A 27464-nucleotide genomic window follows, 5' to 3' on the forward strand; every position below is an offset into this window, starting at 1 on the left:
CATGGAACATAAGAGAGAAGGAGTTTGAATGTGTTTGAGATGAAGTGTCTGAGAAGTATGATGGGGGTTACTAGGCTGGATAGAGTTAGAAATGAGGAGGAGAACAGGGATGGTAAGGGAGTTGGGAAAGTATTGGGATGGTTTGGACACATGGAAAGAATGAGTGAAGAAAGACTAGTAAAAGAGGTATGGAAGGCAGATGTGGAGGGAGTGAACATGAGGAGGCAACCTAGGATGAGATGGATGGATGGGGTGAAGGGGGCTTTGGGGAAGAGGAGAATGTCTGTTGAGGAAGGACGAGAGAGGACAAAAGACGGGTGAATGGAGAATGGTTGTATATGGATGATATTGTGATGCATGAGGTGGAATGGGTGGGGGCGATGGGGGGTGAGGTAGTATGTATGAGAAAAATTTGACACAGCCCGAAGGGATTTCTCCCCATCTCCTTTTCTGCATGAGGGGACGGAGAGGGGGGGTCGCCTTGCTATGGATGTGCTGTGTCTTGTGACACTGCCTCTGACCCAGGGCAGTGGACAAGATGCAGGGATGACCCATCATCCAGGAGGTGCCAAGATAAGAGGGACGGTGGAGGGGAGTTGATTTGCATTTAGGGATGGAATGGGTGGGAATAGTTTTTATGCCTTTCTTTTTGGCTACCTCCCTTGTAAGGGGGGAAAAGCCTTTGGTATATGTATGTATGACACTCCAAGGTGTCACTGGGTGGCAGGGGACAGTGACAATCCAGTAAATGGTCAAATTGGCACTGTTGCACTCTGGGGAATTCCCACTTCTGCCCAACACTGAACGGACTCCTTAGAGCACAAGGACTATAATATGCCTTAGGGGCTGGGGCTTAGACTGTAGGAGTGGCTTAAACTCCAGAGGGGATGGAGTATAGACTTCGAGAGGGCAGAGCTTAGATTTGACTGGGTGGGATTTAAGTCTCAAATATTAGATCTTTGGTTACAGGGCTAGGAGCTATGGCTAAAAAGGTGGGGCTAAGAAAAAATATTGAATTAAAAAAAAATAATTATCTCTGCCCAAGCTTGAATAAAATCACCTTGCAGAATGAATGTGTATAAATGATACTATGATGCAAGGGAGGGGGGGGGTTAGGGAGTGGTTAGGCATGAATGATATTTTGACACAGCCTAAAGGGATTTCTCCCAGTCTTCTCTTTTTCTGCACGAGCGGATGTAGTGTCTTGCTGCATTGCTTCAGGGCAGTGGGCGGGATACAGGGATGACCTGCCTTCCATGAAGAGCTAAGATGAGGAAGGAAACGGTGGTGGACAGGAGTAGGTACTGTATATGCCTTTTAACTTGGCTATCTCCCTGTTAAGGAGAAAATAGCCCTTGGTATATAGATAGATTGTAAATGAATTGATGAAAAGGACCATTTACACAATAATGTGGGGTAATTGGGCAACTATTTATTTCACTATTAAAATACCACATAACATTTTGGTAGAATTTTTGGTATGATCATGGCTCAGTGCCTATTAAGTTGTCTACAATTGTGCAATAAAAGTTTACACCTCTTCTGTTTGTGCTAGCAACAACTCAAACACACTCAAAAATGTGGCCTGATTACCTCTTGTGGTAGACATACACATACACACACCTATCTGTATAGAAAACAGAAAACACAGAATTAAGACAAACTATACAGTATTCTATTTGCATAGAACATTCACAGTCTTCTTTTTTGATATAAGGAATAATGAAAACCCAACACGATTAAGCACAAATAAATCTGGTTTATACTTTAAAGCACGAGTGAAAGTATACATCCACTCACCAAATGCCTCACTTAAGCTATGATGACAATGTTGAGACTTTAGACAAATAATTGCATGCTTTGAGTCAGCTACCCCTCAAGTATGCAGCTTTGTGTATAGACAGATAATATGGCCTCTATTCTATTTTTGATTCACACATTATGAGTGACAAACTTTGTCACAACCTAAAAGTATAATATCACAAATTCTTTAATATCTTGTATTGGTAAGTATATTACAAGTTTGGGAATACAATATCACAAATTCTTAAGTATCTTGTGATGGTGCTTGTCCTATAAATTTGGGGATACCTTTTGAATTTGTCTGAAGGTTCTTCCTATTCAAACCAACGTACAACAGGTATTCACCAATGTGCACCATGTTGAAGAGTCACTTGATGTACTATATCCTTGTGACTGGCATATAACTCCAGCTCTTTATCTAGATCCATCCACTTCACTGATTTGGCATCATCACCTGCCTTGAGTTCGAGCTTATGAAGAATACCTTTCAGGTCTTCATCATGAAAATTGCAGGCCACTGATTCCATCCAAGCATTGTCAGTGTTCCTTGGGTCATCAATATAGCCAGCATAGATCTCCTTTCCTGTTAAAAATTATATTTACACTCTTTATATTATCAGCATACCTAAAATATAAAACTGCTAGACATATGCAGCAATAGTGTAATGTTACAATAATGTGATGTACTTATTTTTTTTTTCTCAGAATACCAATTGATTTCATTCAACTGGGAGGGACATTAATTTAAGTGGAATCATCTAGCATTATGCAAAATAAAAATCTACAATATTGTAGTCCCAGGGATGAGTTTGTATTTAATTTCAGTCAAGCTTTGGTCCTATGAGGGATTTGGGTTATGGCCCTGTAGTTGGCCCACAAATCACTTCAGAAAGAAAATGTAGTCATAAATGTTGTGTGAATGTTGGGGAGTATAATGGGATACATTCAATGCCTTTTGTGTGGCAACTGCATCCAAGGCATATGGTGTCTGTTTCTCGGTTAATTTTGTGTTCGTTTTCTTTCTGACCCTTCATCCAAGAGGAGCTAAAATGAGAGGGAAACAAGGCTGGTGGATGAGAGTGGGCATGTCCCTTGACTGGCTACCTCTCTTATAAAGGGAAAGAGGCCCATGGTATATAGATTAATAGTTTCTGTATTACATGGTGACCTGGGCAGGCTAGTATAATTCCTCTGTCCAGGAATCAATCAATCTGTTCCATAAGTTCTCTCTTGTAGCTGAGACCTACATGACCTCCAGGAAACTGGCCACAGCCACCAATTCAGTACAAAAGCCACTCTTAAAGACAGTGGAGCTGTCTGGAGTGTGTATAACACAGTGTAGTATAATGTACCCTGTATCTTCTGTGTTCTGATTCCATCTAAGGCAGCTGGTACAGTTTCTGTGCAAGGTATTGACCTGAATGTACATGTGCCAGGGTCTCCTAGATGGTAGAGGCCCTCCAGAGCATGTGGTTCCAGAGAGTCATTGTGGCCGCTCTAACTAGGAGTTACATGGTGAGAGCTCCTGGTAAGTTCTGTCCCAAAGACTTCACAATTTCAATGCAAACAAGGGGTAGAGGTTGAGACTTGAGAATCTGATTAGAGATCTGTGTAGTAAGAGTCATCTCTGCTCTTGTAGTTACACAGCAAGACCTTGATTTACAATTGACCTCAAACCCTCAAAAAATGGATTTGGTGTCACCAAACCCTTATTTTGAATCCTTGTATCATTATGACTGGCAACTTGAAAGAAGATGGTGAAGGTGAGAAACACTAGGAAGTAAAACATAAGAGAAAGAGACTGCAAGCTATTTTAAGGCCTACACTGGGCAGTTCTATGTCCATTACCACTTATCATCCCCATCCACAAAGTTAACCTTCTCTTAAAATAACTGATTGTTTCAGCAATCACTACATGGTAATTATGTCTATTTCATTATTTGACCACTCTTATCTGTAAACCAGTTCTTGTCTATTTCCTTCTTAAATCTAAAATTGTCCAATTTAAATCCATTACTGCAAATCCTGCCCTGATCTCTTAATATGATAACCTTCTCTGCATCACCCTTATTAAAGCCATTGATCTACTTGAACACCTCTATTTGATCACCCCACACTCTGCATCTTTCTAGAGTGTAAATCAAGGTGCCTAAGCCTGTACTCATAAGGCAAATTTCTGAGCTCTGGTATCAATTTGGTTATTCTCTTCTACTGATGTTGTGATGCATAAGGTGGAATGGGCGGGGGGATGGGGGGTGAGGTAGTATGTGTGAGCAAAATTTGACACAGCCCGAAGGGATTTCTCCCCGTCTTCTCCTTTTATGCATGGGGGGACGGAGAGAGGGGATCGCCAATTTAATGAAGCGGCCTTACTGTGGATGTGCTGTGTCTTGCGACACTGCTTCTGATCCAGGGCAGTGGACAAGGTGCAGGGATGACCCGTCATCCAGGAGGTGCTAAGATAAGAGGGAGGGTGGAGGGGTGTGGAGTGTATTCAGGGATGGAATGGGTGGGAATGATTTTATGCCTTTTCCTTTTTGGTTACCTCCCTTGTAAGGGGGAAAAAGCCTTGGTATATGTATGTATGTACTGACTCTTGTAAATTTATATCCATTCTATAGGTAAGAGACCAAAACTGTACCCCATAGTCAAGGATTGGTCTAACTAAAGCCAAACAGTGTGATAACTACCTTTGCACTTTTATTCATAATCCTCCTTGCAATGAAGCCTAATGCTCTACTAGCTCTATTCCTGGCACTAATGCATTGTTTCCTGGATTTAAGGTTGGGACTCACTAATCCTTCCAAGTCTCACACTCAGTTTTCTCTAAAAAGGTGTTATCTAAGCTATATCTGCTTTCTGGGTTGTGTAAACTCATGTTTATTCACTACACTTTGAAGTAATGAAGTCCATTTGCCATTTCACAGACCATGTGAACAATTTGTTAAGATCTTGCAATATCCCAGCATCTTCTTCTGACCTGATTTGGCATCCTTTTTCAGTGTCATCTGCTCTACTAACATACATCACTAATAATCCCATTGTCCAAGTTGTTTATATACATACATATACCAAGGGCATTTCCCCCTTACAAGGGAGATAGCCAAATCAATGGCATAAATCCACTCCCATCCATTTCATCCCCACATACTCCACTCCCATTCACCACCCCTCCCTCACTCTTTTCTTGGCTCCTCCTGGATGATGGGTCATCCCTGCATCTTGCCCACTGTCCTGGGTCAGAAGCAATGCAGCAAGACACAGCACATCCACAGTAAAGCCACTTCATTTAATCAGTGACCCCCCCTCCTGTGTCCCCTTATGCAGTAAAAGAGATGGTGAAGATATCACACTTTATCCCTCACCCCCCATCCCCACCCACTCCCATACATCACAGCATCATCCATACACAACCATTCTCCACTCACCCCTATCTTCTATCTTCTCCCTTCCTTCCTCAACATACATTCCCTTTTTTCCCAATGCCACCCCATCCATCCATCTCAACCTTGTTCGCCCCCTCATGTTCACTCCCTCCACCTCTGCCTTCTACACCTTTTACTAATCTTTCTTCACTCATTCTTCCCAAACCATACAATATTCTTTTATCAACCCTGTCTCCCAACTCTCCAACCCCACTCTCCTCCTCCCTTCATTTCTCATTCTATCCAGCCTAGTAAACATTCTCAGGCATTTCATCTCAAACACATAAACTCTTCCTCTCTTATGTTCCATGTTTCTGCCCCATACAGTGGTGTCAGCACAATCACCCCTTCATACAATCTCCTCTTGGCATCCATTCCCAAATGTCTATTTCTCATTACATTTTTTAATCCCCAAGGCATTTACTTGCTTCTCTCAATCTACATTCCACCTCCACTCCTCATCTTCCTGACACATTCTCCCACAAGTATCTAAAAGCTACCCACTTCCTCCAGCCTCTCTCCCTTAATACTTACTTTCAATTTACTGTCATCCTCTCCCCTTGTACATCACATCACCTTACTTTTACCCAAATTCTTTCACTAATTTCCTTGATCCCTCCTCTGATCCTGCTACAAGCACAGTGTCGTCAGCAAACAACAACTAGGTTATATCCAATTTTTCTTTATTTTCTTTAACCATCTCCAATCCCTGGCCCATTACCCTTGCACCACCCCAGCCATGGTGACATGACACATCCTTGGCGAAGTCCCACCTTTACCTCAAACCACTCACTCTCTCCATTTCTACATATACATACCAACAGCTTTTCCCCTTTACAAGGAAGGTAGCCAAGGTCAAAGGCATAAATCCACTCCCACCCATTTCTTCCCCAACCACTCCACTCCCATTCATCACCCCTCCCTCCCTCCCTCCCTCCTTTCTTGATTCTTCCAGGATGACAGGTCATTCCTGAATCTCACCCACTACCCTGGGTCAGAAGCAATGTAGCAAGACACAGCACATCCACAGCAAGGTTACTTAATTTAATTGGCAACCCCTCCTCTTCATCCCCTCGTGCAGAAAAAGAAAAGACGGGGAAAAATTCCTTCGGAATGCATCAAACTATCATTCACACATACTCCCTCATCCCCCACCCATTCCATGTATCACAGCATCATCCATACACAACCATTCTCAACTCACCCCTATTTTTTTTGTCTTCTCTCTTCCTTCCTCAGCACATTCCCCTCTTTCCCAATGCCCCTTCCATTTCTAATTCTAACATATACATGTTTGTATACGTAATTAACAATAAGGGACCCAATACTGAGCCCCAAGGAAATCCACTAGTAACACTCCCCCATTTGAATTTTCCACCATTAATGATGACCAACTGTTTTCTGTCACCAATCCATGCTCTGATCCATTTAAACACTTTTCCTCCTATGCTATGGCTTTGACTTTATTTAGTAGTCTCTGATGAGGCACCCTATCAAACACTCTGCTAAACTCTACATAAATAACATCATAACTATCATTGTTATCTGATGCCTTGTAGATGTTAGTGTAAAAAAGGTACAAGATTGGTTACACATGACTAACCTTGGTGAACCCACGCTGAGAGCCACAATTCAAATTGTCTCTTGATATGATCTTTGATTCTATTAGCTATTACTGATTCTAGCATTTTACCTATAACCAGCATCAACTGTTGTGCAAGTGAAGCCATCACCTTTGTGCCATGCACTTAGACTGTTGCAGGACTCAAACATGCAACAGAAGGATACAAGACCTTTACACTTCCAATTACACCATAAACATGACTAAGCCAAGATCCAAATAACCCAAGCACAGTCAAAACCATATTGGATAAGACCTCATTATGACCAGACCTACCACTTTTGTGACTACTGTACAATATTACCTAATTTTTTGGATGTCCTGCGATATCATTCTATAATAATCTGACAAAAAAATCCCATTCTTCTTTTAGTGTATACAAACTCATCCCTGATAGGACTGTACTCTTTACTAATAAAGTTCTGAAGAAATTATATGGAAAGCTCATTATCTCATAGTCATGCATGAAATACTTAAACACAAACTGATATACAAAGTGCAATAGTTTCCATCATTTTCTTAATTTGTTTAATTTGGGTTGCAGTTAAATCAGCCAATCATACCTTGCTCAAATAAATCCTTTAACTTCTGTCCCACAATCTGTCTCTCTTCTGCTGTCATCTGCAGAGCATCCAAAGCTTCTTCTTCAAACTCCCTTCTCAGCGTGGAACTAACTTTCTCGCCTGGATCCACCATCCCTCCTGGAATGGCCCATTCACCACTATCCTTTCGCTGAATACAGACAAACTGTAGTACTGGCTTCTTACTTACAGCTGTAAAAGGAAAGTGCAACCTTAGTTTCAAGATTCTAACCTACAGAATCCATCCAAGACTTTATTTGGAGCATTACCAGATGATTTTAATCAGCTGAAAAGGAACCTCTTATTCTTCACTCATGAACATATTAACGTATTCACATATTATATATATATCAGCAATGTAATTCAATCAGGCCTGATTGAATTACATCTCTGCTACTAGCAATTTGTTCCAAAATAATTATAATAGCAAAGCAAATAAAACTTTCATTACTGCCTTGCTCTCTGATGATGTCAGGTTTCATAGAAAATTACTTCAGGGTTGTAGATTTCAGTTGGCCCAACCCTGGGTACTATTATTCTTTACCGCTGAGAGCAACAGTGAAACATGGGTTTCTATTTGTTAGAAGTAATCATTGGGAAGTTCTATAGGACTACACAAAGTGCCATGTTGAGACACTAAAAGCAATGACCAGCAACTAGCATTATGCCATACCTGCAGACATGTTCTCATTTTCCAGGCATGCAGTGTTGCCAGGTGGTAATTTGGCCATTTACAATTATACATCATGAGGAGCTGAGATGGAAGTTGTGGAGAGGAATGAAATGGGTGGGAATAGGTACGTGCCTCTGACTTAGCTACTTCCCTTATAAGGGGGAAAAAAGCTCTTGGTATATAGAATATAGACAATTATACATAGCAGCCCTGTGCTCTGGGTGTAATTACACTGCATGTGGCACTGATGTAATACAATGCTTGCAAATGGTAACTATGGAATGCCACATCCATGTGCTACAATGCATACCTTATCATAACAGTATGGGCATATGTGGCACATCACTGAACATTGAGTAATACAATTGCATAACTATGCCACAGTGTGACACATTTCATCACAGGTACAAGACCTCATATTAGGTGTGAAACTTTTGTATATTCCAAGTGGTGAGGTGGTAATGTGTGAGACTCACATTCAGGACCTGTGTTCAAAGCTTTGCAATGGCCACATCTGATTGTTTGAGACATATATATATACTAAAATGCCCCTTCCACCTTATAGCCAAGATATATACCTACCCTTCACCCATCCTACACCCATCTGTTGTCCTTTCTATCTTAGCACCTTGTGGATCAGGGGTTATCCATGTTGCCTGCACACTACTCAAATCAAAAGCAATACCATATGTAATGATTCTGGCTACTGCCAGGCAATTTCATTCACCCACAGTGCTCCATTATCTCTCCATTCAAATGTACATCAATCTTACACCCTCTACTCTTGGATAGCACCATTACTTTCCTACAACTTTTTCCAAGTACACTAATAACAGTAGTTTATATTCTACAAAGAAAGCTCACTCATAAAGGAAAGGGAACAAAAGGCCACATCAGGAAAGGTTCTGAGCCATACTTTAAGCTACCTGCAGTCTACTACATTCATACTTAATAGGCAAAAATTACGATAAATAATAGTAGTTCAAGAATATTATGAATATGTGAAAAGACAAAAATCTTTCTTATAATGAACAACTCTAACAACTAATACATACAATGTGACCAACTATCATACAAGATAAATCATGCAATTAATATACAAATCTAATATCAATCAATGTTCTGGACATACGGTTAATAACTCTGCTCTCATTTTCTATCTTCCACCTGGTAACCACTGGGTCAGCAGCATGGTTTGGTCCCCATCGGCCAAGACAGCCTCTTCCCATCACTCCAGTTCTTCCATGTTTGTTCCTTGGGTACCCATCCACAACTTCGTAGGTCCCTTCATGTGACCTTCTATCCACATTGCCATCTAACTCATTCCACTTTGGTTTGAAGAGTGTTTCACTATGAATGCATGCATAGTAATCAGTAAATTTTCCTATTCTAATTTATCAATAAAATCTTTCCTATGATTTACCACTCAAGTCATTATGTTCTCCTATATTGATTTATCATTCAACTTTCATATAGAGGTAAAATGCAAACATACCTGATGTCTGGATCAGCAAAGCTTGGTCCAGCCAAGATACCAGCAGTTGTAAAAGACACTGGAGCATATTCAGGGAATGGTACAGCCCACCTCACTTTCTCATCAGGAACACTAAACCGTATCACCTTTTGTATTTAGAATAAAATTACAAAATCAATCTACAATATTACTGAATTAGAAAAAACCATACCAAGAAAAGAAGCTCAAATGTCAAGATTAAAAGCCTCTACATGAATTTCATTATAATTAAAATTTGTAGATAACAAATATATTTGTAAAATAACTAAAGCCTATTCCATCAAATACTTACATATCACAATACCTCACCCTCACTCATACTAACCTTGTTATTACCACGAGGATAGAACTTTCCACGGCACTTTGTATGCATCATAGTACTGGATAATGCCCTCTGTGAAAGTAGAATTAAACTGGCACACAGCAAAACTTTCTCGTTTGGCATTCCACGGGGACTGAAAATGTTAAAATAGGTCACGTAAGATTTCATGACTTGATACTTTGCACCCAAATCACAAGAAACACATTTTCTGTACATGTGTTAACTCCCTGAATGACCTTAATGAGGACAGAATCCAATTTAAATCCAAAAATGAATTTACAATAAAGTTTGATTGATGGGGGAAAAAAAAAGACACCACATACCATTAGCATAACTCCATTCCTGTATATTACAATTAGGTCAATATAATTAGATAAACACAAGTGTGGATTATCCTTTTGTCCTTCACTCACTCTGGACAACAACACAAAATATCTTCATTTGGTGATTTATAGACTAAACTGGTTTTCATGACTGGTTTCCTGGTGGCTACAGGCCTCCTTCAAGAGAGAACCAGGACATCAAACTGATAACCACTCCATACATAAACACAATGAACAATTGTGGAGACATCACATAATACTTACGTAACACTACATTCACCTCCTGCCATTCATTTTCCCAATTCCCAGGCCATACACATGACCTACTCATGTAATTTTTTCTTTTTTACTTCCTTCAACAGACTTCCCACTACACCAACTACATAAATTTTATAGTCAATATTCTAGGGATTTTCATGATATTTCCATCTACCATATTCATGCACCATTCTTTTCTGTTTAAAGACTAATTACCACTTAGAGAACAATACTGATCACTTTTCTATCTATATACCAAGGGCTTCGTCCCCCTTATAAGAAACGTAGCCAAGTCTTAGGTATGCACTCCCTCCCACCACCACCCTTGTCTCCCTCTTATTTTAGCTCCTCATGGACGAAAGTTCATCCCTGTGTCCTGCCCAATGCACAGGCCAGATAAATGTACATGATCACTTTTAACATTTATTATCTCTTTTCTACCACCTTCCTTAAATACTCCTTTGCCACTTCTATGAACCCACACCTTCAGAGCAATATTGTTCCTAAAGATAGAAGCTTTGATTATCTCCAACAAAGTCCATCCACAGATCTTTTCTGTCAACCCTTGGCAGGAGAGATTAATGGAGGTCAGCCAAAAGGAAAGCCAGTACAAGTTAAAAGGTTCCTGATAGTATCTTTTGTGTAGATTAGTCTCACATCATAAAAGAATACAAAGAGCAACAATTTAGCAGGAATTAGTAGCACTATCCTAAAAATTAACCCTTTTTGGTTTATGTTCATTCTGGTTAAAACCAAGTGGCTCTAATCGGCTGAGGAAAGACATTATGGCTGCTGCAAGTTTTATTCAGAGAAGTTCCCCAGAAACGTCAAAAGGTTCAATTTTGGGTATTTTTTCATTATAGCATTAGAAAATTAATAATTTTGTAAATTATAATACATCAACATAATACATATTTTTCTTGGTACAAATTAATAAAAAAAATGCTATAAGCAAATACACAACCAAAGCTGTGATCATAGGATTGAGACTCCATGTTGTCTATCCAGTTCCACTAAAAGCAAATACACTACTGAACAAAGCTGTCACCATAGGATCTGGAATACACCCTCAGTACTTCCATCAGTACCTCACACGATACATATTTTCAAAACCGTACTACGGAGCTGAGATTCATGCATTTCTTAAAGCTATGCAACTCTTGTACACCCCGCAGTCCAATTGGATACCAAAACCGGCCATCAACATCCCTGATGACAACAACGACCCTGATGACCTATTAAATTAGAAGTATCACATTACTAAATGCAGGTTAGGTTAGAATAGACAAATTTATCATACTTTAATTTCTTCAACCACCACATTTACCAAAACAAAGATGGTGCCTCAAGCAGCCCAAACAGCTCTGTTCATAAGTGTGTCACTTTTGGTAGCCTTTTCTGTTATTGATTTTGGCTGAGAAAAATGTATATTACGTGGATGTACTATCATTTACAAAATTAATATTTAATTTTCTAATGTTATATCATGTAGTTGTGCACTTCCGAAAATTTGTCACATTTAGTAATAGTCAAGCAACAATTCACTCCATGTATTTCTATGTTAATGTTACTCCATGTATTTTCATGTTTATATTTATGTATTACATTCACTAAAACTAAAGACATAATCTCCACTGAAAATATTCATATATGTGATAATTAGGATCTAGGTTTTGTTACAACTGAAGTCTCCATTTGTTACTCCTGGAAATTATGTTGACAACATGATCATTAGTTTTCAATTTAATTCATTCTCTACTTCATATGCACAACATGTAGAAGAATAAAATAGTCTGCAAGAGCCAAAGTGAAAGATAACAGGGATACGCAAACAAATACTAACAAATATGTACAAAAAATGTGTATTACATAGACAGAACAGTAGACCAAGCAGGTTACAAGTACCAGTGCAAACAGTGGAATACAGGCAAGTGCAAATACTGTACAAGCAAAACAATAATCTGTAAATATGATCTGCAACATGGAAGGTCAGGCAATCAGTGCACATGCACACACCCTAAATTGTTTCAGTTTCATTAAAGGAAACTGTGCAAAATCAGATTGCACATTTTTCCACCCTAAACTCTGCAGACAAGCTCTGGACAACAAGTGATATAATATGAGATCTTGTGAATTCTTTCACCCAAGTGGCATAGACTGAGAAACATTGAGAGAAACAATTGTGGGCAACCCCATGAAAGTTCACAAACAAGAACACCAGCCATCCAACCAGCAGTAACAAAAATTAACCAACCCAACAACAAGAACCTTTTTTTAGGAGCCCAGAAGAATATGTGATTCCCTACGAATTTTCTACAACAGCAACTAATGCACCAATCTCTGACACTGCAGAGACTAACATAGTACCCCAAGAATTCAGGAGAACAAGTGCCTGTACCAGTACATTTTATGAACCAACACCAAAGACACAGTTATGACCCAGATACCTCCTCAGACAACCATGAATGTGGATTATCTTGGTCAGATCACTCAGAATGTTTAGATTACAAGAATTTTGTGTATGTAAATGTCAGTGGAATTTCAAGAAAAGGCGGAACTGATCAAAACAAACTTGGTCTACTAAAGGATATCACTAATCATCATACAGCCTTCATTGTGTTGACTGAAACACATCTGCAGGATGAAATTAGTGATGAAGAAATCCAGCTTAAAGAATTTGTATTAATTAGAGCTGATAGAATAGGCAGATCCCATGGGGGGGTCTTTTCCTAGATGAGAACATAGATTTCAAGGTGCTGCTACAATTTTCAAACAGTGACTGTGAATGAAGTGGCCTTGGTGTGGATGTGCTGTCTTACTACATTGCTTTTGACCTAGGGCAGTGGGCGAGATCCAAGTTATCCTCCTCCTGTCATCCAGGAGGAGCCAAGAAAAGGGGGAGGGAGGGGAGGTGGATGGAATGAAATGGGTGGGAATGGATTTATGCCTTTGATTTTAGCTACCTCCCTTGTAAGTGGAAAAAAAAATTGGTATATATATATATATGACACACAGGAAACCCACAGTCAGAGAAAATAAACTTTGAATGAAAGAAGATTCCTATATTTCGGCTATCAACTGTAGCCCTCTTCAGGAAAGTACATAAGACAGAGGACAAAAGGGGACTTATAAGCTATAGAAACATAGAAAAGAGAGGGAATGTGGACTGATGGCAGTACTCATACGTGGGGTAAAATGGGGTGGCGGAGGAGGGTGAGGGTGAGGAGAGGGGGGGTTGTAAGCTTCGTACCAGCCTACTCACTGCTGTGCGTGAAATAATGTCAGGAGTCCACTGCCCTTTAGAAATATTAATGTTGGGGCATTCCTCAATTAATGCTGATTCAACTGTTTTTCTCCTGAAACTGCAGTGGGACTTGAACACTAATCTGGCCTTACTCCAGTCAAAAGAATGATTCTTATTTTTGACATGAAGAAATACGGCCAAATTTCCTTGCCCATACCTAATTGATCTTTTATGTTCTGCCAATCTAGTGTTCAAGTCTCTCCTGGTTTGACCCAAGTAAACCAAATCACAATCTTGGCAGGGCAAACAATAAACACCAGGTTCACCCTGCCAATATTGTGATTTGGTTTACTTGGGTCAAACCGGGAGAGACTTGAACACTAGATTGGCAGAACATAAAAGGTCAATTAGGTATGGGCAAGAAAATTCGGCCATATTTCTTCATGTCAAAAGTAAGAATCATTCTTTTGACTGGGGTAAGGCCAGATGTTCAAGTCCCACTGCGGTTTCAGGAGAAAAACAGTTGAATCAGCATTAATTGAGGAATGCCCCAACATTAATATTTCTAAAGGGCAGTGGACTCCTGACATTATTTCACATGCAGCAGTGAGTAGGCTGGTATGAAGCTTACACCCCCCCTCACCTCACCCTCGCCCTCCTCCACTACCCCATTTTACCCCGCGTCTGAGTAATGCCATCAGTCCACATTCCCTCTCTTTTCTGTGTTTCTATAGCTTATAAGTCCCCTTTTGTCCTCTGTCTTATGTACTTTCCTGAAGAGGGCTACAGTTGATAGCCGAAATATAGGAATCTTCTTTCATTCGAAGTTTATTTTCTCTGACTGTGGGTTTCCTGTGTGTCATTTACATATGTGCTACTACATTTCTGTTTATATATATATATATCACGTTAAAACCACTGTTGGAGTAGAAAATACTGGAGACGAGGAATCTATATATTTTGATTGCAAACTGCAATCCTCTTCAGGATTGCAGTTTGCAATCGAAATATATAGATTCCCCGTCTCCAGTTTCTTTTACACCATCAGTGGTTTTCACGTGATTGACAAATGTGTGATTACATTTTGCACCTGTAACATAAATATATGCATATATATATATATATATATATATGTATATACAGTATATATATATATATGTCTGTGAAGCATTATTAGTAAGGCTAACAAAGAAGAACCTCATACTGACTGTTGTCTACTGTCCCCCAGACACCAGATAGGATGAATTCTGCAGTATATACAAAAAGAAATAGAGCAAACTCCTAAACCAACCAACCCCACTGTCTGAAATTGTAGTACTAGGTGACTTTAACCCTGGACAGGTAGCGTTGTCAGATCCGCACCAAGGCACTGTGCAAAACGCGTTTTTTTGTTTCTGTGCATAGACACCTAGCATGATCTCGCTTGTATTTTGGGGACCTGTTAGTCATTCACCGGCCTCAGTGGAAGTCACATGTGTGTCATCTCTGCTCCGCCGCCTTCACCTGCTATCGCCCTCCAAATTTGTAAATGGTGCATATCTAACACCACGCTACCGTAACTCGGGTAAGTCACGCAATTGCAAAAGTTTTGCATTTTACATTACTGCATTATTACTTAGTGAAATAATTTTATTGTGTTTATCGGAAAATATCAGTGAATGGTGTAGCTACCTGTACCAATCCCTATATTGGATCGGAGGGCAGCAAAAATGTGATTTTGAGGCTAATTTCTAATTTTCTATTTTTTTCTATTTTCAAATTTCAGCATGGCAAAGAGAAGCCTGACGGAGGAGGAGTATTTGCAGGCCCTTTTCATGAGTAGCAATGAAGAAGAGCCTTCTACAGTGACTTTTGAGGCACACAATGTCCGTGACGACCTGCACGACGCCCTAACTTGGCGGCAGGAGGAGGATGAGGCCCAATGTGTGGCTGCTGAACCTGAGGAAGAATCAGCTGATGAGATGCAAGATTTGGCTGTCTCGCACTCAGTTTATTAGCATTCCCTTGCTCCTGGGCCTTCTTCAGCTGCTCCTGCGCCTCCTTCACCGTTTCCTGTCTCCTGTGCCTCCTTCATCTCCTGTGTCTTCTGCAGCGTCTCCTGTAGCATCTCCTGTGTTTCCTTCAGCGTTTCTTGCGGTTACAGCAGCTGTTCCTGTTCCTGCCCTTAGTCCCGTGGAGCTCAGGAGTAGGAAAAGGAGGAGAGGCCCTCTTCGCCCTGCAGAAGGTGTGGCATTGAAGAGATTGCCGGATGACTCCTACAAGGCTAAGGACAACACGAAGTGGCACTCAGAGCCAAACCCAACAATGCCACCCATCATGAAGATCGTGGTAAGTTTTACAATTTTTTTTACCAGTTCATACTTACTAAATATAATTTTTTAACATTTTTGCCCTTATCTAGGGCCATTGCAGATTACTTTTGCAAAATTTCATGCATATTCATCAATTATTAGTACTCTAAATATGCCTCTCTTTTACGTAAATTGCGCACAGTAAGGGTTACATTGAAACTAAACCTTTTCTTTTTAGTTTATAGTCACTAAATATCATTTTCTAAGGTTTTGTCATCATCTAGGATCATTGTAGATGACTTCTGGAAAATTTCATTCAGATCCTTTCACACCAAATTTTTTTTAGCAATTTTGTGTATAAAAAAATTAAACGCTTTTTCTTTTCTTTACAGATTTTGCAGTTTTGTTCCAATCAACAATGTTTTTACATCAAACAACTCAGGAACTCTTCTACTTTCAAAAAAACACTCGTTAATAGTGGACTTTGGTATTCTAAAGTGTACAGTGCCTGTTATTTGACCAAATGTCTATTTTTTTGTAATCATGTAAGTAAAGTGTTATTTTTATATTCAGCGTTTTTTTCTTCTTCACCAGTAGAAAGTAGAATCTCTATATTAGTAAACTAAAAAAAATAAAATAAAGAAGGGCATAATGGTAACTAGGTATAAGCACCCAAAGTGAAAGTAACAGATATGACACCACGCTACCCATAGCGGGAGAGTTTGTCCACGCTACCTGTCCAGGGTTAACTTCCCTAATGTGAACTGGGAACAGGATATTATAGTCATAATCGCCAGTAATGTACAGATAAACTTGTGTCTTGAATGGCAAATTTCTTATACTGGTCCCAGGTGACAAAAACAGCAACCCGTGGCAGTAACATCCTAGACTTGATATGGACCAATAATAAAGATGGTATTGACAAGATCACTGTGACCCTCCACTGATATCTGACCATAACGTTATGTTTGCAGAAACTAATTGGACACAAAAAAAAACACAGAAATAAAGAATACAAAAATGGGTTTGAGAACTTAAATTTCCACAAAGCAGACTGGAAGGAGCTTAATAAAGCACTGTCACTTGTTGACTGGAAGAATCTTCTTGATAATGAAGACCCAGCTTCAAACTTTGCAAATTTCTTGAACACAGTGTCCAACTTGTGTGAACAATTTGTCCCCAGAGCAAAACAGTACCAAAAGAATAAATAGTTATACCAGAAGATGTAAGATCCTGATGCAAAAAAGGCTCAAGCTGACCAAGAGGCTTCCAGAACTCCTTGGTACTACAAAAAGCAAAGTCTTGGAGCAGTTAAAGTCAATTGAAGAAGAAATCTTCAGCTCTCACCAGGAGGAGGCCTTACATGCAGAACAAAAGACAGTCAACAAAATCAAAATGAACCCAGGATACTTCTACAGACATGCAAAACAGTTCACACATTACAAGCCCATGACTGGCATACTGATTGATGACAATGGGACAGAATTCACAAACCCAGAGGAAATTGCTGAATTACTGAATAAGCAAGAAAAAAAGAAAAGAAAAAAAAAAAATCTGTGTCTAAGCAGAACAAAGTAATTGACAACCACACTCTGTTCTTCAGAAAGGATCTTGATTTGAGCTCAAATGACCTAAATACCATCAAAGTGTCAGAAGAATGTATCGAAAAAGCAATATGTTCACTGTCTGGAACTTCCACTCCTGACTCAAATGGTATACCAGCACTCCTCTTCAAAAACTGTATGTCACTGCAGAAACCTCTAAAACTGCTGATGGAGGAGTCCTTGAAATAGTTATCTGCATACCTCATTGAAAACTGCAGTTATTGTCCCAATTCATAAAGTAGGAAACAGAAAAACACCATCAAATTACTGCCCTGTGTCCCTGACCTCCACATGGGAAAGCTCTTTGAAAGGATAATTAAAGCTGCTACTGTACAATATCTTGTGGAGTCCAATCTAATGAATGAGACTCAGCATGGCTTTCGAGCCGGTCAGTCATGCCTGTCATCCTTGCTTGACAGCTATGACACTATAGTGAACAACAACATCTCATTCCCTGATGAAGGAACAGATGCCATTTGTTTCAATTTCAGCAAGGCCTTCGACAAAGTGGACCACGGGGGTTCTACTGAACAAACTCCTTGACTTAAAAATCTAAAAAGAATTGGGTGCATGGGTAGCTGAATTTTACAGGAAGAAAGCATTTTGTACATGTCCAGGGGCAAGAGAGTGCAGTAAGCAATGTGATTAGCTTGGTCCCACAAGGAACAGTTCTAGGACTGGTATTATTCCTTATTCTTATGCTGGACATAAACCATGGAATCAGTAGCAATGTAATTAGTCTTGCTGATGACACTAGGCTAATTAGAGCTATCAGTTCAGTCAGATACCAATTGATTCTACAGAGAAATCTGGACAAAGTATATAATTGGGCTGAAGTTAACAACATGAAATTAAATGGTAGCAAATTCAAATACATCAACTTCAAATGCAAGGAGACCAATCAAAGGAACTACCATGACCCCAGCCAAAAACATATTAATAAGGTAAAGTATGTACAAGATCTCGCAATAATCTTATTGAGTAACTGTGATTTCAAGGAACACATCACAGTCCTAGTGTAAAAGTCTTATCAACTTTCTGGCTGGATATTAAGGATATTTAAAACCTGGCATGAGTACACAATGTTAATGTTCCGGAAATCCCTTGTACTGCCAAGGCTAGACTACTGCTCCCAACTATAAAGTCCAACCAGTGCTAATGAAATAAATCTATTAGAGAAAATCCAGAGACAATTCACTAAAAACACAGAACACTTAAAGATCACAGTTACTCAGAAAGGCTACCTGAATCTCTACTCTTTGGAGAAATGTAATAGGTACACCATATAATACCTACGGAAAATAATGGAGGAAAAAATGCCAAATCTAATAAACCCTGTTATGTCACCAGTGTCTGAACCCAGAGGCAGAAGCTACATTGTCAACACTGTTCAGCATGGGAGAGCTGGATCACTACAGATGGAGAGCTGCCAGACTCTTCAACTGCAACCCAAGAGAGGTCTAAGATAAAAAGGGTTGCTCAGTGGACTCTTTCAAACACCTGCTGGATAAATTCCTAGCCAAACTGGAGGACACCCCAGACATCTAGGTGGCCAAATCTCCCCAGTGAAGGTTGAAGAAAACTGGAGGCAGACACTACGTGTTGGCCTAGTGGGATGATAAATCCACCAAACCGTATAAACATCATTATACTTCAGAAGGGGTTCATATAGACAGAGATGGATTTGGATTAATGATCCCATTAGTCTAATGGGATCATTAATGTATAATGTAGATTTAGAATCAATGTATTGGTATGAATTTTTAATGATTAGAAATTCATACCATCAACCGATCCTGAACTATTGTAGCCAACTCTGGTCGCCAAACAAATGCAGACATCCAGATGCTTGAAGCTGTCCAAAGGCATATCAGAGGGATACAAGATCTCAACTATTGGGATCACCTGGGAGCACTAGGTCTATACTCCCAACAAAGGAAAGGAGGAGAGAAAGATATAGGGCCATTTACACATGGAAAATCCTAGAGGGACTTGTTCCAAACCCCACGCCCTCAACAATCAAGCCATACCACAGTGTAAGGCATGGGCCTAAGTGTGAGAGACAAACTCTCCCACCAAGAGCCCCAGAAAGGATTAAGACACTACTGGCAACCAGCTTAGGCCATGAGGATCCAAAAATCTTCAACTCCCTCCCAAAAGAGGTGAGAGAGAAAACCAAATGCTCAGTGGACAGCTTCAAACATGCACTGGACAGGTTTCTGCGGAAGGTGCCAGACGAGCCTCCAGTGCCAGGCTACACCGCCATCAGTAGGTTTTCTCCAAACTCAATACCAGACCAACTGGCCCTCGCGAGGAGGGACAACAGGACTGGCAGCAGCGGTAGTCCACTACGGCTGTGAGGATCGACCTCAGAACTTCACTAAGAAAATTAAGTAAATACGTTGATTCCAAATATACATTACACTTCTCTGTGAAAAAGACATGGGTTCACCCTTTTCATAGGGATATATATCATACCCATGCTCACCTCATTACACAATCACAATTTAAGTTCATCCCACTACTCTTGGTTATAAGTATAAATCAGTTAAATGACATAATTTCCTACTTCCAAACCATATATTTCTCTACCATGTTAAAGTTTGACCACTTTAGTTAATGTGACAGTGAACATCAAAGCCCCGTCTGCCAATTTTATAAAGATGTAATTTACGTCGCATTCACAGTCGTCTAAATTATTTACTTTTGTACTTGCTTGTAGTGATGCAATTTGTACAACCTCACCCTCGTCCCTTGAGGATGAAATGAATGAGTAAATAACGTAACTCTATGTCTACCTTGAACTTAACCCCTTCACTCCCGTATCACACAGCTGGATGCTAAAGCGTGTCGTCACCCAGCCAGAATAATTAGATAGTCATTTGGATAGTTTTACGTCAATGTTACTAACATATTTTTACTTGAACTCCGGTCCAGTGGTGTTTGTTTACATCTCCGTTGCTACTCGTCGCACTCGCGTGGAAGAGAAAAAATGTAAATAGGGGGGAACTTAAGAAAACTACATTTTTCACAAAATGACTACTTGAATAGTGTAATCTGACAAGGAAGGCCATACAGTAACTTTCGCATGTATTCCAAACGGTTAAATGCATTTTATTGATCTAAATAAAATATAGAAAGAGTAGTTAATCACAATGTGCGTTTCTTTCGTTATAAATACATGATTTGCAAAAAGTACTAGATTACCCATAAACTTATAATCATTACTTTTACTTGCCTCTTGGGATTTCGGGGAACATAAATACTTTCATATCCCAATCCCTAATCAAAAGAACATTCCGAATGCCCACAAAAACAAGGAATCCTTCAAAGAAGTACTTCAGCTTTCTTATTTTCACCATATTGACTTAATTCCCCCTCACCAAATAATAGCCAACCTATATTATTTTGTATAGTTTATAGGGCGACTTCATATCTGGAAAACATGCTGTGGTCAAACAAATATGTACTGATCAGTCTCCTGCTGTCCTATATATATATAGATCATACAAAATGTAGTGGCACATTTGTCAATAATAATAAAGCTGAGAATTTTAGGATTTTTTTCAGTAGATGGGCTTGATCATTTAATTTTATTGTATTTCAGGCAAGTTAGAGATGGGTACAGTTCATTGTAGTCTATGAGAAGTCCTGTAGAAAGATATGGAGGGACAAGATAATTGTTGTTTCACCAAAGATTATGGGTAATGTTATTGTTTGTGGAGCTAGAGGAAGTTGCTTGAAAGAGAGTAACTAACAATGCTGCAGTGCCAGTATTTATAATTAAATACTAGCCTTTTTCCCCTTCCAAAGGAGTGACCAAGCATGCGAGAATCTAACCACTGTCATTTCCATTTTAGTCATCAGTAGAGGAATGCAAAACAAATACATCCCTAGAAATATATTTTACTTATTCCAATGAAGGCCCCACCATATTGGTATCAGTAGGTAAATTTTCATCAACAGGAACCAAATGCACCGTTCCCAAGATGTACTAGGGTTCTTCATTGTCCAATACACATTATTGTAGGGGTGAAGTACGTTTATTTAATTACACAAAATATGGTATAAGTACATTTTGCCATTATTAACCACCACTCATGGATGCATGCAGAGCTTCACATAGTTCCATATTATTACATTTGTCATGGCAGTCTCTCCACTTACCAACAACTCCCTTTCCACTCATCCACTCACATGCACAAGGGAATAAAACAAATACAATTGAAATTATAACTATTGGTTTATTACAAAATTCTGGAGAAAACACTATACAGCAATGTGGAAGTTTAGTATTCGAGATATAACGGTATAAAATTAAAATTGCAACATCAAATATATGTATTAGATTGGAATGGCTTAAACAAAAAACTACCAAATTGCGAATATAAGCTAAAAGTCCCTAATATCACATCTAGTTCCCACAACTACGCGTCATCCTTCTCTTCAATCTTGGGGGCCAGGTAATAACGGATGTGACCAATGCCACCAATCTTGTACTCGACCACTAGAGGAACATCCGGAGCCATGGATAGGGAAACCTGAAATAGAAAAATGTTCAAATATGAGATTAGATGCTCGTACCTTTCCCCCTTACAATGGGGGATACACTGAAAAAGGGACTTTTGATAATTACAATAATTCAAGTACAAGCCCCATACAGACTTGTTCATCATATCCAGCAACTTTGCACTTATAATGTCTCTGGCTAATGGCATAACAATCAGATTTCCTCCATAACTGTGGATCGCTGTTTCAATACCTATACTTTTAACCAGCTATGACATGAACCTAACCTCAATAGCAATGCGACACTACATGAACAGAACCACTGATGAATTAATATGAACTTCAAAATACCATGTTTGCCACAAGCATCCCTCCAGTGTAGGTGTGCTTGTGTGTGTGTGTGTGTGTGGGGGGGGGTGTTTATAGGATAAATTATTTTCCCAATACAAGGATATATTCTGAACCTTAGTTATATAAAACTCAAAAATCCTCATAAGATAGGTTGGGTGAGTTAACACCATTGATGAAGAAAAGCAAATATCCATGGTGAAAATGCTATCATTTCCAAAACCAAGAATTTATGAACATATTACAAAAAACTTTCCATAACACTTCAAATATGCACATCACAACTCAATATCTACATTACAATAGTTACCTGTGGTGACAATCCAGTGGCCTTGGCAAATTTGTTCAAATATTCACAGGCAAATTTAAGTTTTACAGGTTCTTGCAAGTCAATTACTATGGCATCCTCTTCCTTTTCAACAGATGACGACTGAGCCAGCTGTAATAAAAAATATGTCTTAACCAAAAAGTTAACTTCATAATAGTTTCTGTTAATATAAGAATGTGACCGAAGTTACCATTAATCTGTCACACTACTGGCTGTAGCCATGATGGGCTTCCCAATGGTTTACTAGTGTGCTTTCTCAGATGACGGTAAAAACGAGTTCAACAAAGGGCAGCTACTCGAACCTATGGAAGCCTAAGCCTAGCTTTTCCATGAAAAGATCCTGCCTCCACCCTCTCCTCAAACTGTATGAACTTGGCGGTGTGGGTTCTCTTCATGTCCTCTTCAAGATTCTGATTTGACATGCACCCCTTAAATTGAAAGACCTAGGTGCACCCCTTGCAGCTGAAAATCAACTCTTCCTTAAGAAAGTAGTTGTCCTCCAATTGGGTTTCGAACTTTTTACAAAGCTTGATAACATGAGAAAATGGCTGAATTTGTGATATTATTCAGTGTATAATTATATATTATATACACAATAAAATCAAATAAAACCCATTTCGATGGGAAACCTTCATTTTCTTGCTAGAATTTAGTATTAAGAATCTACATTAAATATCAGCAGAAAAATTTGAGATTCCTGAGAGACCAGCCCTTCTTACTTTCATGGGTAGAACCAGACTAATTGCATTTCTAAGTTTTGAAATTAAATCTGAAAATAAAGGCAATTTTATGCATGAAGGTAACACACTATCAACAGAAGTTGCAAATTTAACAAATTAAGTCTGTTAATGGTTTCCAAAGTTAATCTGTAAATGAAATTTCTAACTGCATTAATCAACAATTAATGGACTAGTGCCCAGTTCTGGTTAAAACCTACAATGCTTTGCATTCACAGCAAACTAATACACACTAGATTCCTTTGGCAAAATGTAAACCTCAGTTTCACATTTACTTTTTAATTAAACCTATATTTATATAACAATTCATAAACAAAGGGTTTTCCCCCCAAATGGGCCTACAACTACATTTATAAAGGATGTAATATGCAACAATGTCCATTTTCACAAATTGAAGTTTTGCCTTACCTTTACATTTCCTGTTCCAATGTCACCAGCAGAGGAGAACTGTACTCCCTCTTTGGTGCAAGAAATTACTACAGTTTCGCCAAACTGGCTCATGTCTCGACAAATACGGGCAAATTCCGCAGATGGCATCGTAATTACACAAAAGAACTCTGTATCCTAAAATTAAGAAAAAAAAATAAAAACATTATTATGTGCACTACATGTAACACTGCCCCCACTTCTCCAACACAATAAGCCCAGAGACAAAACCTAAATTACTATACTTACGGGAATTCCAAGGTGTTCGTGATCAAGGTTCATTAACTTCATTTCATAATCAGAAACTTTATCATTATTTGGGTTTTCAAACATGAATGACACCGTGTCTGCATCATCTTTCGCTTTGATTGTTATAATGTCGTCGTTGCTAGCACACTTCAAGATCTTGGACATACTGAAAAGAAATCACCCAAAATTATTCACATTTACTATAGGATCACATTTATGACAATACATAAATCTATCAAAACTATTTCTAATTCAAGCCAGATAAAACTCTGCCTTGGTTGTCTGGGCTAAGGAACACTGAACAGGGAGGTTCTGCCAGCTGCCTTGGTCTAGGGGCTAAAGTAACTAACTTGACAACTTACCTGGTGAGGTTCATGCCTAATGTAATATTTCTATCACTTCTGTATTTGTCGAATCCTTCAGCCCTTAGATTTACTGACACAAGGGACACATGTGAGTTGTCCATTGCTTGGAGTTGAATTCCTGTGTCGGCACAATCCCATGATGCTTCTGTCAACAAGTCGCGAATAGCTTCCAGCACTTTCTTCAGCAGGGAACCTTGAACCAGACGTGCCTCGAACATTTTTGATGAATTTGTGTAGGTAACACGAGTGTTATAAGATAATATTGGACTAGAAAATTTTGAAGTGTTCAATCGAACGTCCAACCTTCACGACGAATGGCCAACAACAACACTTCTTGGCGCGTTTTCTCAATAGAAACAAGTAAATTTCGCGGGAAATGATTTGATTGGTTAAACAAGTCCAAACCCAGTTCTCATTGGTTATCATACATGAACAAATAAAAAGCATTATAGTACAAAACAAAAATTAACTTCGATTAAAAAACAGTTATTTCTGACGTATTTGATAATATAGTTCTAGATTACGATATTATTAAATAAAATATATTTTGTTTTTGTGCAATTGTTGCTTTATTGATGTAAAATTTACTTTTTTTGGTGCAGCTTTTATACCCTTTGTACTGTATCATTTTTATACTACGACGTCACTCAAAAGTATGTTTTCGTACAAAGACACTGAACATGTTCGTTCTTGATTATATTTCAAAATAAACACATGACAAAACAACTACTAATCGTCACCTATTGATATGACTTCCTACACGAGCTCCAATGAAAACAACTTGGGAAAAATTATAGGGTTGGAATCGATCAGTCTTTACTTTACAACTAATATAACAATGGTTACTTCACAGTATTCCCAATATTAGGCATGGGACAATTTTACACTACTCAACTGACGCAGTTAAATGCAGTTATTCGAATTCTTTCAATTTGTAATCCAACCCTTGGCTGAATTAAGTTATGGTGAAATGTACACACACACACGCAAAGAAACTCATTAAGGATAGTTATACAAGATATCTGTAAAAGAATACGTTTCCGACACAGTGGCAGATATGTGGAACAAATTAGATGAGGCATTAGTGTGTGGAAAAAACTATACAAGAATTTAAGAACAAACTAGATGCTGAAAGATACAAAGACGGGTACGAGCATAGCTCTTCCCGTATAGTAGAACTAGGTACACACACACACACACATATATATGAGTGAGGAAAAGGGAGGAGAAATAAGGAAGGATGAAGTGAAGGCAGCAGTTAAGATGATGAAAGCAGGTAAGGCACCTGGTATGAATCATTGTAAGGATGTCATTTAATCGATTTTAGTACTTTCGGATGTTTTGCCAGGTCCGGGGGTTAAATACACTGACAGCATGTGTGCGGTATTTGGGCGGAATTGTGCTGTGTTTGGCATTTGTTTAATTCAATTTATCTGTTTTGTGCTGCACGTGTTGTAGGGTTGCCAGAATGCCAGGGTTGTGTCTCAGTTGCGCTGAAAAGGGATAGAAAGGAGATATACCACGTTCGTTGGCCGTTTAACATACCTGTATTGTCACCTATATGATTGTTTTGTGTTGTTGAAGCAATCAATCAAGAAGTATCATCTGCAGACCGTAAGTATTCAGGAATACCACAGGCTTTATAGATATCGTTAATGTAAATCAAAAACAAAATAGGACCTAGAATACCTTGAGGTACCCCCATACTTACACCCATTAATCTCGATTTAAAACCGTTAAATAAGACAACTTGATTACGATTAGATATATATGACTGAAACATCTGAAGTTCAAAGTCTCTTATTCCGTACTCAGCCATTTTCATAAATAGAATACTATGATCAACTGTGTCAAAAGCCTTTTTAATGTCTAGAAAAACTGCGGCACATATTTTTATTAGATAGTCGAGTTGCAATATATTAATGTAAGAGAGCAACAGGCATATATGTTAAGTGGTTTTCACGGAATCCAAATTGAATATCGAAAATGATTCCATGGTACTCAAGGTAATCTACCAATTGCTCAAGAATAACGGTTTCAAGTACTTTAGACAATACCGGAAGGATCGAAATCGGACGAAAATTTGATACGTTCGATGTGGGCCCATCTTTATGGATCGGGTGTACTACAGCAATTTTTAGGACATTAGGAAAGCAACTCTGTTGAAAGCACAAAGTGATTAAATGCATGAGTAAATGAATAATTTTGGGAGCAGCAAGTTTAAGGATCTTTGTATTAAGGCAATCATAGCCATTGGACTTATTTTTAAGATTATTTATAATACGCAAAATATCGTGAGTTGGTTTTATTACACTAAATTGTGATGAGACTGGAGTATATATTGAAGTGGGTTTCCTGAGTCATTTGGCAGCTTATCAGCCAATAATCTACCAATTGAACAGAAAAAGTTATTAAACATGTCAGCGATCTCATGGTTGTCAGTTACCTGCCTGTTATTGTGAATAAACAAATTGGGAGTATTATTACTTCTCTTTTTATTAATTACTTCAAGAAGTATTGACCAGAGTTTCTTCGGAACCGATGAATTTTCTTCAAGTTTTTTGAGATAGTATTGCTTGCGAGCCGATTTAATTGATGAGTTGAGAACATTACGATATCTGATAAAATTGTATTTATTAAGTTCAGAGTTGCACTTAATGTATTTTTTATAAAGTTTATTTTTTAAATTGATGCATTTCAATAAGTTATTTGTTATCCAAGGTTTGATTGGTATCTTTCTTCTTGATGTTATTTTAGTCGTTAATTTAGTAATTTCTTCATTAAATGTAGTTATCAAACAATTGGCGAAATCATTGTGGTGACAAGTATCAAGATCTAATGACA

General features: G+C 38.7%; 3 protein-coding genes across 6 annotated transcripts; 1 reads left to right on the top strand and 2 right to left on the bottom strand.

Annotated features, from left to right (window-relative positions):
• Positions 1 to 1412: 1412 nt before the first annotated feature.
• LOC143026433 (ADP-ribose pyrophosphatase, mitochondrial) lies at positions 1413 to 20726 on the bottom strand. Of its 4 annotated transcripts, none has more exons than XM_076186786.1 (6): positions 20580 to 20726; positions 9942 to 10071; positions 9599 to 9723; positions 9236 to 9453; positions 7413 to 7622; positions 1413 to 2386 (listed from the first exon to the last, which is right to left on the bottom strand). In XM_076186786.1, the coding sequence occupies exons 2-6, from the start codon at positions 10059 to 10061 to the stop codon at positions 2145 to 2147; spliced, it is 915 nt and encodes a 304-aa protein (XP_076042901.1). In that variant the 5' UTR covers positions 10062 to 10071; positions 20580 to 20726; the 3' UTR covers positions 1413 to 2144. The 4 variants fall into 4 exon arrangements, with proteins under 4 accessions (XP_076042901.1, XP_076042900.1, XP_076042899.1 ...); XM_076186785.1 differs by having other exon boundaries at positions 20570 to 20718; XM_076186784.1 differs by having other exon boundaries at positions 20457 to 20614.
• On the top strand, positions 14934 to 16972 carry LOC143026168 (uncharacterized). Its single transcript, XM_076186176.1, has 2 exons — positions 14934 to 16091; positions 16447 to 16972. Exons 1-2 carry the CDS (start codon positions 15675 to 15677, stop codon positions 16678 to 16680), a joined length of 651 nt encoding a protein of 216 aa, XP_076042291.1. The 5' UTR covers positions 14934 to 15674; the 3' UTR covers positions 16681 to 16972.
• Positions 20727 to 21882: 1156 nt separating the features above from the next.
• PCNA (Proliferating cell nuclear antigen) lies at positions 21883 to 24956 on the bottom strand. The gene is made up of 5 exons (XM_076186789.1): positions 24618 to 24956; positions 24256 to 24421; positions 23989 to 24144; positions 22826 to 22954; positions 21883 to 22199 (listed from the first exon to the last, which is right to left on the bottom strand). The coding sequence occupies exons 1-5, from the start codon at positions 24836 to 24838 to the stop codon at positions 22086 to 22088; spliced, it is 786 nt and encodes a 261-aa protein (XP_076042904.1). The 5' UTR covers positions 24839 to 24956; the 3' UTR covers positions 21883 to 22085.
• Positions 24957 to 27464: the final 2508 nt, after the last annotated feature.

Source organism: Oratosquilla oratoria, chromosome 6 (genome assembly GCF_046742065.1).
Source record: "Oratosquilla oratoria isolate Oo_2021 chromosome 6, ASM4674206v1, whole genome shotgun sequence".
Classification (NCBI taxonomy): domain Eukaryota; kingdom Metazoa; phylum Arthropoda; class Malacostraca; order Stomatopoda; family Squillidae; genus Oratosquilla; species Oratosquilla oratoria.

What these genes read in the sequence shown, in the direction of transcription:
- LOC143026433 (XM_076186786.1), bottom strand. Translation starts at nt 10,061, where the DNA reads ATGCCAAACGAGAAAGTTTTGCTGTGTGCCAGTTTAATTCTACTTTCA. An exon ending in TGAGAGCAGAGTTATTAACC is followed by an intron (nt 7,623 to 9,235) that starts GTATGTCCAGAA and finishes TTCCTTTTACAG; the next exon opens with CTGTAAGTAAGAAGCCAGTA. An exon ending in AAAGGATTTATTTGAGCAAG is followed by an intron (nt 2,387 to 7,412) that starts GTATGATTGGCT and finishes AATTTTTAACAG; the next exon opens with GAAAGGAGATCTATGCTGGC.
- LOC143026168 (XM_076186176.1), top strand. Translation starts at nt 15,675, where the DNA reads ATGAGGCCCAATGTGTGGCTGCTGAACCTGAGGAAGAATCAGCTGATG. An exon ending in CACCCATCATGAAGATCGTG is followed by an intron (nt 16,092 to 16,446) that starts GTAAGTTTTACA and finishes TTTTCTTTACAG; the next exon opens with ATTTTGCAGTTTTGTTCCAA.
- PCNA (XM_076186789.1), bottom strand. Translation starts at nt 24,838, where the DNA reads ATGTTCGAGGCACGTCTGGTTCAAGGTTCCCTGCTGAAGAAAGTGCTG. An exon ending in TTAGGCATGAACCTCACCAG is followed by an intron (nt 24,422 to 24,617) that starts GTAAGTTGTCAA and finishes ATTTCTTTTCAG; the next exon opens with TATGTCCAAGATCTTGAAGT. An exon ending in ACGAACACCTTGGAATTCCC is followed by an intron (nt 24,145 to 24,255) that starts GTAAGTATAGTA and finishes TCTTAATTTTAG; the next exon opens with GATACAGAGTTCTTTTGTGT.